At 44.7% G+C, this 12,554-nt stretch overlaps 1 protein-coding gene and 1 long non-coding RNA gene across 2 annotated transcripts in view; both read right to left on the reverse strand.

The window, feature by feature from the left end:
- Nucleotides 1-4,446, reverse strand: part of LOC310897887 — a 60,095-nt gene extending 55,649 nt beyond the window's left edge. The window contains exons 1-2 of the long non-coding RNA XR_014582664.1: nt 1,604-4,446; nt 92-136 (exon numbers count right to left, since the gene is read on the reverse strand). This is a non-coding gene — a long non-coding RNA (uncharacterized lncRNA). The remainder of the gene's footprint in view (nt 1-91; nt 137-1,603) is intronic.
- Nucleotides 4,447-10,718: 6,272 nt separating this feature from the next.
- Nucleotides 10,719-12,554, reverse strand: part of LOC310895925 (uncharacterized protein) — a gene marked incomplete at its 3' end in the record, with an annotated part of 57,438 nt that continues 55,602 nt past the window's right edge. Inside the window, exon 10 of the mRNA XM_083827641.1 lies at nt 10,719-10,727. Coding sequence (XP_083683767.1) covers nt 10,719-10,727 — 9 coding nt within the window. The remainder of the gene's footprint in view (nt 10,728-12,554) is intronic.

Here is a 12,554-nt window from a genome sequence, read left to right on the forward strand (position 1 = left end):
GCAAGAGGAAAAAAAAGTTTTTTTCTAGCAAATCTGAGTTTGGTCAGTCCATCAACCATTATGAAGAAAAAAAAAAATCCTTTTTACTGGCCTGAAGAAGCGATGCACAGCAGTTCCTCATATCTGCGTAGGCCACCTGCAGGTTAAACAAAATTCATCAGAAAGGCTTGAGAATGGCTTCTTGGGAAGTGAAAACAGCAAGACACTAAGTGTTCACAACATCTGCTACCATTTGCCTTTAATCACAGGCTTTCCCACTTCCAAGCCATGCATGGGAAGGTCTGGAGAGTAAATTTGGAGTGACCTTTTCCTTTTCACCAGGGTGCTGGGTAGGAGGCAGGAGTTACAGGAGAGGAGTGAACACAACAGCAACTCTAACCTCCCATCAAACTTGGCCCAAGATAGCTCTGCACCGTGCCAAGACTGACCCATTAGTACCTGACTGCACAAGTGAGGCCTTAGGAAAGCTCATCTGACACCTCAGGGCACGGAGGGAGAGGCCATCACTTCTGCACAGATTTTTTTTTTTTTTTAATGAATACCAAACCTTATTCAACAGTCATATGCCTATAGTTAAATACATGCCTGCCTATATAGGTTAGAGAACTGCTCCAAGTACTCCCTGCCATTTCAATATGCAGCACACTTTCCAGCTCGCATCTGCAGGTGCAATGCAGCGCTAAGAAGAATCAGCGTTCTCAGCCTCCACTGGCTGCTTTCTTTTATTCTGTGCCCTTCAGTGGCCCTATGAAAAAGGTACACCTACAATTCACTCCCAGATCTGGATATATCACAAAAGCAAATGCAGGTGTTCCAGCTCATCCACATCTCATTTTTAATTAAACCACCTACTCTGAAAACATTCAAAAGGTTAAAAATAAAATTAAGCCTACCTTAATTTTACTTGGTGGAGATTAATCATATGTACTACAAACAGAGATCCTCATTACTACTGTTTACAGTGCCCACCCATGACATGACAGAAGAGGGACAAGACGTAATTTATTCTCACATAAACTTGCAAAAACACACACCTGAGCGTTCAGCACAAAATTCTGACCTATGAAGCAAGCTCTTTTAGAAATCACCACAACAGAAAGTTATAATTTGACAAATTACAACAAAGTTTAGTTTCCTCACTGCGCCATATTACAGCAACTTGCTTCTCTGTCTCTATCTGTGGCAGTGGTTTTCAACCTCAGCTCAAGGACTCATGGACTTCTAATGGACTTTACGCAGAACTAAGAAAGCATGGACACATGGTCTACATGGATCCAAATCTGGAGATCTCCTAAGTGGTCTGGCCTTCTGGGGAAAGATTTAGCATTTGAGAAACTGGGGTAGTTGAAAAATCACCTGCGCAGTTTACCAGCAGAGGTTGGAGAGGCTAAGAGCAGCACCCTTCCTTACAAGATTGCCACTCAGAAAGCATCTCCCTGGCTTCCCCTCAAGAGAGGGGGGGCAAAGCTGTATTCTAATTTGACTCTCAAAAACACCACCTAAACAAAAAAATGGGATGGCCAAGTCAGGCCTGCAGGAGCAGGTGCCTTGCTAAGCTACTGACTGCAGCACTTATTTCAACTATTCACCCATTCTTAATTACCTGGAGGCTGTACCCTTGCTCTCAACTCAAGCGACCCTCATAAATAACTCCCTGCTTTAAAGGACCTCATTAAGACCTGGATCTCCTTTTAGCAGTGCTCTTATAAATCAACATGCTTTCTACCAGAGTCAATAAACCACATGAGCAGGGGGTTAGTTCTTAGCACCTGGCTCTAATCCACCGCTATTCTGGCTAATTGATATCTCTAAGTGAATAACTGTGTAGACATGGCCTTTGATGAGAAAGGAAGCTTAAATCTCAGAAAAAACATTCCCGATTTTACTAACCCAGGCATCAGCCTTCCCAGAAAAGTTTGTCTTTTCCGAGCAACAGAGCAGAGGTATCTTTTGACAAAGCTGTTTTCTGGTTCTTCCTTTTCTACCAAAGACTGGAAGCCAAAAAGGGCTGGACGAAGTTAACTAGAGCTTTTCTTTGAACAAACCCTCGTTACCATTGTGGTAGGAAAATAATTGTGGCAGTTAACAAGGCATTTAGGAGTCCATCTTTCTGAGGTGTGAGTACTTGACCTTGTTAACATATAAGTGATAGTCCAGAAAGCCAGCACACCTGGCTGTATTAACATTAACATGATTTTTTTTTCCCTTCACCTCTGTCATTTCTTTGAAACTGTGTAAGTCAGATCTCTGCAATCACCTGGCAGAGAACAGGGAAGCAGAAGGTAGAAACCTACCTGAGCATCTCTCACTATTACTGTAGTTAATAAAGCTTCCCTCTGACCTGTCTTAAATTGTGCTTGCATTATTACACGCTTGGAGTCCCAACATTCTCCAACACTATCAAGCCTGAAAATTCAGCAGCATCTTGCAGATGACCTTGAAAGGAAATGGTTTTACTTTGCCCAGCTCTGAGCAGAAAAGATTAACACTCCCTGCACACACCTCACAAAAGCTTTTTTAGCAGGCACAGCAGAGCTGAGTCCAAGAAACAGCAAAGCCATGTTGTTCGACTTTTGTTGCAGACATCTATCAACACCGTAAGACTGCAAGAACTTAAACTCTAGCCCCAGCCCTTCTCTCACAGATAACAGCAAACTGGAAAACACATCCCACCCACAGCCATCTCCCTTCTTCCGCTCACAGTTTTCAGTGTCCTAGAGACAGGTAGGGCTGCTTTTTACTCCCAGAAAATACAGTAATCAAGGAAGGTTCAGCCATCCCCTGGACTAAGAACTCTAAAACCTGGTAGTCTTAGCCTTACAAGCACTTCTCTTTTCACTTCTCAAGGTTCCTTTGCCTGTTTACTCTAGGCTATCTAGGCACTGGGTGACTTCCAGCCCTGGGTAGCTGCAGTAATCATCTCTTGAGTGTTTAAACTCTGCCAACAATCATTATTAGTTATTTATGCTCGAAATCGATTTATTCTCAACTGAACAGAAAGATACTGATGCCAGTCATATTATTAACATATAAATGAAGCCTTATGCCTGATGTCAAGCTTGGGATACTCTTGAGATACCACCTGATGCTAATAATCCAGAAGACAGCCCTGCAAGGTCCCACTTGAGCCATTGCACACAATGCATGTGCGTGCAAGCCCGCCCAGCAGACGGCCTATGAGCCTTTTCTCATTTAATAAAGTCTTTTAATAAAGAGTCATTTACTAAAATGGCCAATGAGTTATCTGACCACTATTTTTCATCTGCACAGCACTACACAGAATAAGAGAAACACCAACTCTCAGAATAATCTTGGTCCAAGAGAGACATACAAAGCTAGAATCGAAGGCCATAGGCTGCAGTTTCCAATGAAAGTGAGATCCCTTGTCCCAGGGGACCCATATCTGGGTGTTTTCCTTCTAGCAAAAAAAAAAAAAAAAAAAAAGCTCAGGGCCCCAAGGGAACGAGTGACAACCTAAACATATAAGACACGGACAGTCAGAACAGGTGATCTGAAAGTCTCTTTAGGCTCAAGGAAAGCTTCCTCCGGCAATCAATGGGCAGCTTTCTGACTAAGGAGAGACAGCATCAACTTAAATGACACTGACAAACAAGTCTGTTAGATGTGCTTTGCTACACTGTCTTCTGTTTAGCTTCCCCTGAAATTTAAATGCATAAAATAGTATTAATAAAGAAAAGAAGCCAGGTGTGAAATGAAACAATTCAGATGCAATACTTGATCACAAAGTTGTTGATACAATGCAGAGGAAAGCTTATTCAAACAAGAAGCCTAAGACCTATGCGAAGCAATAGCTAGGTGCAATATAAATTAGCTTGCCTTGAGCAATGCCAAATCCCCCTGCAAAGAACAGCTTAGCCGTGTTAACTGTAAGCTTTCATGAAGGACTCAGGAAATTTTCTGTGCCACAAGCCCAGCCCCTGAAGTCATGGCTACTGGTGCTTATCTAGTACGTCCCAGTAGAGTGTCTCCCACTGCTAGAACTCAACCCTCCCTTTTGTGGCTTTTAGCATATACAGATGGTGTGGCTTCTTCCTGTAAATCCTTCTCATTGACTTCATACACTACCAATACTTCATATCTGTTACTTGTTGGTACAGTTGAGGTAATAGGTGGAAGAGAGTCATACTGTTGCCACAAGTTACCAGAAACCACGATGCCTCCTTCCCCAAGGTGTTATCTGCTTGCTGTTGATGCCCTTTGTCTGGTAGCCCTTGCAGGCCTCTGCCACAAAGCTCTAAATTTCCTCTTGCAACCTCAAGTAATACTCTATTTCTTGTCTCCCCTCCCTATTACAGCATAGTCTGATAACGTTCTCCTGCAGCTCCTCCACCCCCTTGCCTGACTCCACCTGAGCACACCTACCAAAGGTAGATCTCCCGCCCTCCTCCACCAAGGAGCATATGGGCTACAGATGTTGCAGCCTTCCACCAGCAGCCTCACCTGCAGGAAGCTCGGGCTGGCCGGCCACCTCCATTTGTTCCAGACTGGCCTGGCCATGTAGACAGTTTTTGGCTGCTGCAGAGCAAGGCCCTCACCTGGTCTTGACCACTAAGTTTGCAGATGATACTACATTAGGAGCAGCTGTTGACTCCCTAGAAGGTGGAAAGGCCTTGCAGAGAGATCTGCCAAAGTTCAAGAAGCATTTGGGCAATAAGCTTAGACATGTGATTTAATTTTTAGGTAGTCCTGTGTGGAGTCAGGAGCTGGACTCAATGGTCTTCGTGGGTCCTTTCCAACTTGGGATATTCTGTGATTCTGTGACCATGCTCCTAATGATCTCAAAGCACTAGTTGGCCTCAGAGATCTCAAGGTGCTGGGCAGGTTTATACAAAAACAAACAGGACAGACACTCAGGACTGCGGCCTGAGACTGCTGGCAAATGGAGAAGATGGCCGCCCTTCTCACACACAAATCACCACAGCACTCCCTCAGGGCCAGCTCTGTGCAGCTCCCCACAGCTCATACACAAGAGCCAGCACTGCCCAACTCTCATCAGACTTTCTGCCTGCAGCCACTATCTCCATATGCACAGTGTGTGCCTGTTGGGGCCCAGAAGCCCCCTCTGACATCCCTGGGACCTCTGAGGCCTCATACTCATTTCAGCACGTGGCAGCAGCTGCTGCTGCTGTGGGTAATGGTAGCCGGCTGGTAATGCTCAGCCCTCTGGAGTCAGTTCAGTGCTGGGGAGCACAGGAAGGGAAAGCAAGGACAGAAAACATAGCTGTGGCAGGAAACAGAAGGAAAGCACTCCCTGTAACCTCACCAACATCTAGAGGAAGTAAACTGGATTCCCAGCCCAAACTCTTTCCCTCCTTCTTTCTTCTACCCTCTCAGATCTTCCCTGGTAGCAGAAATACCTGGCCATGATTTCTCATCTTATGGACAGCAAAATCCAACCCTACTTGCCTCACTGTCGTAGATCTGCATGGCTTTAATTTTTTTTTCCTTCTTTTTATCTTACTTAGTAAATCAATCATCAGTCTGCCTGGAGAGGAAAGTTACAGGCTCATTGCTGGAATTACACCAATTTTGAAGTTCTTCATTATCTCAGTGGTGTCTATTTGGAGAGAGCAAGCAACTATTTTAATACTGTTGGCGTTCTCAGAAATCATTTCTGGAGAGAATTTCTATTTGCATTAGTGTTACTACTCTGCATGGTTACTTCCCACAAGAAATATGGACTGTTTTAACAATGAGCCAGTCACCAGTTTTCCACCCAAAATGTGGCATGCAGTCATTCAAGGCTGATTCCTCTGGACCCATTTATTATCTGTGTTCTTTGCTTTGTAAGTGTTTCATTTTTCTTCCAGCTAAGCTCTGTGTTCCTTCTTGGCACTTTAAAAAGAGCTTTTTTTTTTTTTTTTGAAGTGTCTTGTCACTGCACATACTAAATCAGTTTTTTAAAACAAAGACATGGAAAAATCCACCATGACCACTTTCGTTCCAGAAGTCCACAAAAGTTCCCAGTTCTGTCTTCTACAGTTCGACTCAACAGATGATCCCCTGAGGAGTTACTCTACGATCTTTGTGGGTCCCTTCCACCTTGGGATATTCTATGATTCTATAAGTCCATGAAAACTCCTAAGGCAGTTCAGCGGGTCTTGAGTGAGGAAGGAATGGCATTTTGTGGGGAGCTAAGGGCTTGAACTCCAAAGCGTCAGAGCTTCAGCCTGCCTCCTCTCACATGTCACATCCTCACCAAGCTCCATGCCCACTCCAGGCTAGAGCTGGCAGGCCCTCTGCCCACTTCTGCTCCTGTCTGTGGGTCTGTACTGCCATGCACCTTCCCCTGGGAGGCCCTCCTGCGTCTGCTGACTTGATATCTGCTCCCAGAGGGTGAGAGATTCTTATCCCAGCCTTCTGCATGCTACAGTCAAAGCTTGCAACTCTGTCTGATGACACTTAAGGGAGATTTGCTCCCAAATACAGCACGTCCTAGCAGGACTGCTCAGAGGATAATTCAGAGTTAAGAGCCCACACTCAAAAACCTCGGGGATGGGTATGTGTGCATTTCATAGCTTCTCCCTTCTTTGTTCAAGGGTGGAGGCACTGCCTGGAAAGAGCCTTTCTGGAAGATACAAGGCAGTGACAAAAGACAGGCAAGGGAGATACTTGCAGTCCCAGTTCTCTGCCCTATACTCTTTCATACAAACACATTCCAAACTAAGAAAACTGAATCAAACCCTCCCTAAAACAATCAGACAGGAAAACATAAAAGTGACCCTGCAGAACAGAGCAATTATAGGACTTTCAGCAAGCTGATTGTCATTATAAAATCACCTCCCTGACAATACAAGCGAGATGCATCTTGCTTTGATTCTGTGCTATCTTTAATTCACTGTTACACGACACAATAGTCTATCTCCAATGGAGAAAATTGCTGTGCATTCTGCAAACTCCCATGAACAATAAAATGCAGTTTAGTCTCGCTTATTCATCGTATCCCCATGACCTTGAGATATTTAAAAAGATAATGAAAACACCTGAGACCTCCAAGTCTGAAAAGCTTTATGTACATACAAATGGTTTATTTTTCATCATGATGGGCTTTGTTCAAAATTAACAAGATATCTGTGATGCATACTGAAAAGTGAGAGCAACAAATAACTAATAAACATCATTTCCTAGCATAGAAAACTAGGTTACATGTACAGTAATTTTTTCCCAAACTTGAGGTGCGTCTGTTCTTTCTTGTCCAACCCTTTCTATAAATAAAATTCTAGAGAAGGCAAAGAGCTCTTTTTCTCCTCCAAATGAGGAAAATACCTTTCCCAGCCTGCTCTGTATCCCTGCAGTTTATCTGAACTCCCTAACGAACCCCACGTATTTCACAGTCTGTCTCTGACATCTTTTCTTCCAACTCAAACACTAAGAAAAAGCTCCAGCTCAGAGAACTAACTGGTAGTGGTGGTTCTGGTCAGCTCAAAATACCCTGTAGACTCCATGACTTCAAGAGAAAGCTCTCTGTGACTTTTCTTTGTCTTGGAAGATGCTAATATAACTAAGCAGGGTCCCCTTGTACAGCAGCTTTACACAGAGGTGCCCCACCAGTGTCAACACCAAACTAAAGCTCCGGCCCATACAACAAGCATCCTTCTGCAAAGGGAAGGGGATACATCTTTAGGGACATGAATACCTTCTATTTGCTGTTTGCCTGCATCTCAACATCTTTCTCAGAGCCCTTCCTGGAGCGGGAAAAGAGTCAGCAGGCTCAGGATTTGCATGGTGCGTGCCTCCAGCCAGTAAGCATATGCATCTCCCCAGTACAGAGTTTCTGTGAAAACCCCTTTATTTGGATGTCAATAAAACTGATAAAATACCAGATTATGGAATTTGACAGTGTAAAAACAGGAAGTCTCCTTAACCAACCAGAAAAAAGAAATGATACACTGAATTTTCAAGTAGTATCTGATCATCTCATCTGTCAGCAATTAAGTTTTTACATACTAGTACTTTTCCATCTCTGACATTTTAGAAAAGTCACTCATCTGTCTGGTTTGCTAAAAATGAAATAGTTGGCTAAATCTCCCCTCCTCCAATGTGTATGAAATTTGAGAAAAAAATAGCCATTCCTCTGTATGTCAGGTTGTAAAAATAACTATTTCCATTTGTAAATTATCAATTGATTTCCATTTTAGACTGCATTATTGCCTCCTGCCTTTGAAGTAAATTAATCTTCTCCCCAGTACAGTGTGGGTTCCGGTTGGATAGTGATTTGCTTCTTTGCCCTACTGTAGACCGAAGTATAGTAGAAGCCTTGCAGAAGACACTGTATTAAAGGATTTAGGCAGCATGAAAAGACCATGCCTGCCCTACCAGGGCTCATACTTAGGGCTTGAGCAGCCTGTAGGTTTGCACGAGCAGCTGCTGCAAGGGAACCTGCTGGCGGCCCTGTGTTGGACTGTGCTGTGCACTGGTGGGTGTTCAGACAGAGGTAACAGCCCAGCCTGTCAGGAGAAGATGTATGGGTTCATTGGTTACACAAAGCAAAGGACACCACAGCATGGGAGGGTGGCAGACCACGGATGGGATCTGCACAGCGTGCTGTAGGAAAATCCATCCAGAGTCTGTCCAATGTTGTATGAAAGCGGTGTTCCCAGCATCTCAGGGGGTGAAAGATTTACTTTCCTGTATTTTTATATTCCTACTTTTGTTTTTAGTAAAACAGCTATTTTATTATGCCATTTGTTGTTGGGTCTTTCTTACTGAGATCTGGAGAGAGCCTTATACTACACACACACCTGGTGCAGAACACCAGGTCACTGTAAACAGGGTCTGAAGGCCATCTCCCTGCTCAGAGTCTGCTGAAATTTTAACACACTCTGATATGTGGCTTTGAAACATGGAAGTTTCAGTTCAAATTTGCCTCTTTGCAGTGCCAGGGCTGCATGCTAAAGTCTTTGGGCCAGGACATCTTGTTTGCCTGTGCCCAGCATAGCGAGGACTCCAGGGCTCCCACAAACTACCACAAAGCACACTGCTTGTGCATTATTTTTATGGGTTCCGACAGTCCCTGAGTCAGTGGTGACCAGCTGGTGGCATGCCAGTGCAGAAGAGCACCAGGGTATCACAGATGACACACGAGGGCAATGGGATGATATATATCCCATCTGCTGTTGGCCTTGCTGCTCCTGGAGACGAGAGGTGCTTCTGTCATGATGCACCTCACAGCATTATTTCATGTTTGTATTACAGGAGGCTGAGAAAGCACCAAAAGGACAGAGTACAAGTCCTCACTGAGGAAGGATGGAGCAAAAAAGACATGTTCCTCTGCGGCAGCAGAGGTGATATACATCATATTGCAGAAAAGCCTGGAAAGAGCTATGCCCATTATCACTGGCAAGTTATTTAATTGTCTTCTTGTCTATCCTCACCTTCAGCTCTGCAAACAGGCATCTCCGTTGCTGGAGAGGGAAGCTCATGAAGGGGGTGTCACGAGGAAGGCTCTCACAGAGAGAGATAAATTCATGTATGTGTTGTCCTTTCTATAAATATAAAGGGATGAAAGTTTGACTTTGAAAAAAAGGCTGTGGAGTTAGTTGGCAAGTCCAGATTTTTTGTCACAGGTCATGTGGGAGCACCTGAAGCACTGGGATTGCTCCTGTGGACTGCTGCTGTAGAGCAATAATGGATAGTTTCTTGCTAGTGACTGAGATGGATGGGAAAGCCTGTCATTTATGAGGTTATGTTAATTTAGCTCCACTAAACCTCTCTGGGGACCAATAATATTGATTTAGGATTTTGTTCTAATGACAGCTGAAAGGTGTGAGCCAGAAGAATTGTCTGTGCCTTGCCAACTGCTTCCCCCAATTACAGCCTGCAATAGCAGCCTTGAGTTCTCGCTCCTTTTTCACCTTGAGCCTTAGGACAGGATACTGCAGGGAACTGTGATGCATCTCTGTTTCCTGCACTGGGGCACCCAGTGCCACATTCTGGAGTGATGCTACACAGGGAAACTGCCTGCTGTGGGTACCACACTACGGTTTTTACATGCTCTGAAAGTAAAATATGAGCTGCATCTTCAAGTGCAAGTCAGTCCTTAATAGAACCAAAAACTTGCCACCTGGGTTCTGCAAAGCCTATAGCTTTGCGAAGTACAGATGTTAGGAAGGAAATAGACAAAACAACAAAACAAAAAAGCAAGCCCTGAACCTAGCATTTCTCCTAAGGGTGCAGGGAACTTGTCCTGTGGGGAAGACTATCCAGGGACACTATGTTTTAGCAGGTCAGGTTGAGGGATATCTGTTCATACCAAATACGACTGCACAATTCCCCTCTCTCCTCACAATTAAGGGGATTGATAGCTGTTTCCCTGCTATCTCTGAGCCTGATGGGCATTCTGGGTTATTCCCACCTTGTCTGAGACAGCACTGCCCTGGCTCCTTCGCATGGCTGGTACATTCTTGAATGGTCTAAGTGGTGTGTCCCACTGGGAGGGCACCTCTGACCTGAGCCTGAAATGCCAAAACAGCTTCCCTTTTGTGGACAAGGATGCCTTTATTTCTTAGTAATTTTTGTTTGTGTACTAGAGTATGGTTTTATCCTCTTGTGTTTCAGCTTAATGGCTTAATTTGACATGTGAAATTGTTGCAGCAGGAGAACTGGACATGACAAACCAGTTTTCTCTAATAAAAGGAACCATCAGAGCTCTTAAATTTTAATCCTTCATTTGTGGGAAGCTAGCTGAAGATAAAAGCTCAGCAGAACTGCAAGGAAACAAAGGATCACGGGCAAGCTACAACCATGTGTCCCACTTGCTTTACACTGTTCCAGTTCGCAAAGAACCCCTAAACCTCAGATAGCTAATCTTACAGCCAGTGTATCATCTGAGCAGCAGAAATAGCTAATGCACAGTTGTATGGGGGGTTTGATGTTATAAATACTGCAAATCTGAAAAATTCCTAAGGAGGGTATCTTTTTCCTTCTGAAATCCCCGCTAAGGTGTTTGATGTTGTCTGCTACTTTTCCTGAAAACACATCTCTTCTTTGAAAATAAGAAGTGTTAATCCCTTCTGCATGAGAAGAAAGTTTTGCAGACATTGAAATAAGTATAACTGGTGCAGAGCTGCTTGGCTGATTCTGCAGAAAATCAGCAGCTGTGTCTTGCAGAAAATAAATGCTTCCCTTTCATCTCTACTCAGAGGTCCAGTGCTGATCTCTTTAATACCACCATTGCTGACTGCTTTCTTGCTAATGAAACCAGCTCATGCAGGAGAAAGGGAAATTTCTTTATGCAATATACTGCCCACAGAAGCACAGGTGGCCATCTCTGATCACATTTTGAAAATCTCCCTAGCAGTTTGTGGGTAGTCCCTCTGATTTTAACACAAAAACTCTTCACCCCACTCTACTTTGTCTCTTACTGCTACAAATAGGGAAGGACAAAAATTGGATTCATCTTGTCTTGTACAGCTGAGGACAGCAGGGTTATCCTTGCGCTCAGATAGGTCTTACTCCATAAGATTTTCCTTATCCAAACCACACTGATGATCACTTAATCACCTGAATTAATTGGTGGAAACTCGCTTTGCTCCAGAGACCTCCCCAGAGCTCTAGTGAACTATGGAGAAGGTGACTAGACCATGATCAAACCCCCTACAGGGAATATTATAAAGAAATTTCATGACCAAAAAATACACCATGTTTTTTTTACAGTATCACACAGATTTCTAGGTTGGAAGAGACCTCAAGATCATCGAGTCCAACCTCTGACCTAACACTAAGTACTCCACTAAACCATATCGCTAAGCTCTACATCTAAACGTCTTTTAAAGACCTCCAGGGATGGTGACTCCATCACCTCCCTGGGCAGCCCATTCCAATGCTTAATAACCCTTTCGGTAAAGAAGTACTTCCTAACATCCAACCTAAAACTCCCCTGTCGCAACTTTAGCCCATTCCCCCTCGTCCTGTCACCAGGCACGTGGGAGAACAGACCAACCCCCACCTCTTTACAGCCTCCTTTAAGGTAACTGTAGAGAGCGATAAGGTCGCCCCTGAGCCTCCTCTTCTCCAGGCTGAACAAGCCCAGCTCCCTCAGCCGCTCCTCGTAAGACTTGTTCTCCAGACCCCTCACCAGCTTGGTCGCCCTTCTCTGGACTCGCTCGAGCACGTCCATGTCCTTCCTGTAGCGAGGGGCCCAAAACTGAACACAGTACTCAAGGTGCGGCCTCACCAGAGCCAAGTACAGGGGCACAATCACTTCCCTAGACCTGCTGGCCACACTGCTTCTTATGGAGGCCAGGATGCTGTTGGCCTTCTTGGCCACCTGGGCACACTTCTGGCTCATATTCAGCCGACTATCAACCAATACTCCCAGGTCCCTCTCGGCCAGGCAGCTTTCCAGCCACTCATCTCCCAGCCTGTAGCTCTGCTTGGGGTTGTTGCGCCCCAGGTGCAGGACCCGGCACTTGGCCTTGTTGAACTTCATACAGTTGACCTCAGCCCATCGCTCCAGCCTATCCAGATCCTCCTGCAGAGCCTTCCTGCCCTCGAGCAGATCGACACACGCACTTAGCTTGGTGTCATCTGCA

The sequence above is a fragment of the Anser anser genome (assembly GCF_964211835.1).
Source record: "Anser anser genome assembly, chromosome: 3".
NCBI lineage: Eukaryota > Metazoa > Chordata > Aves > Anseriformes > Anatidae > Anser > Anser anser.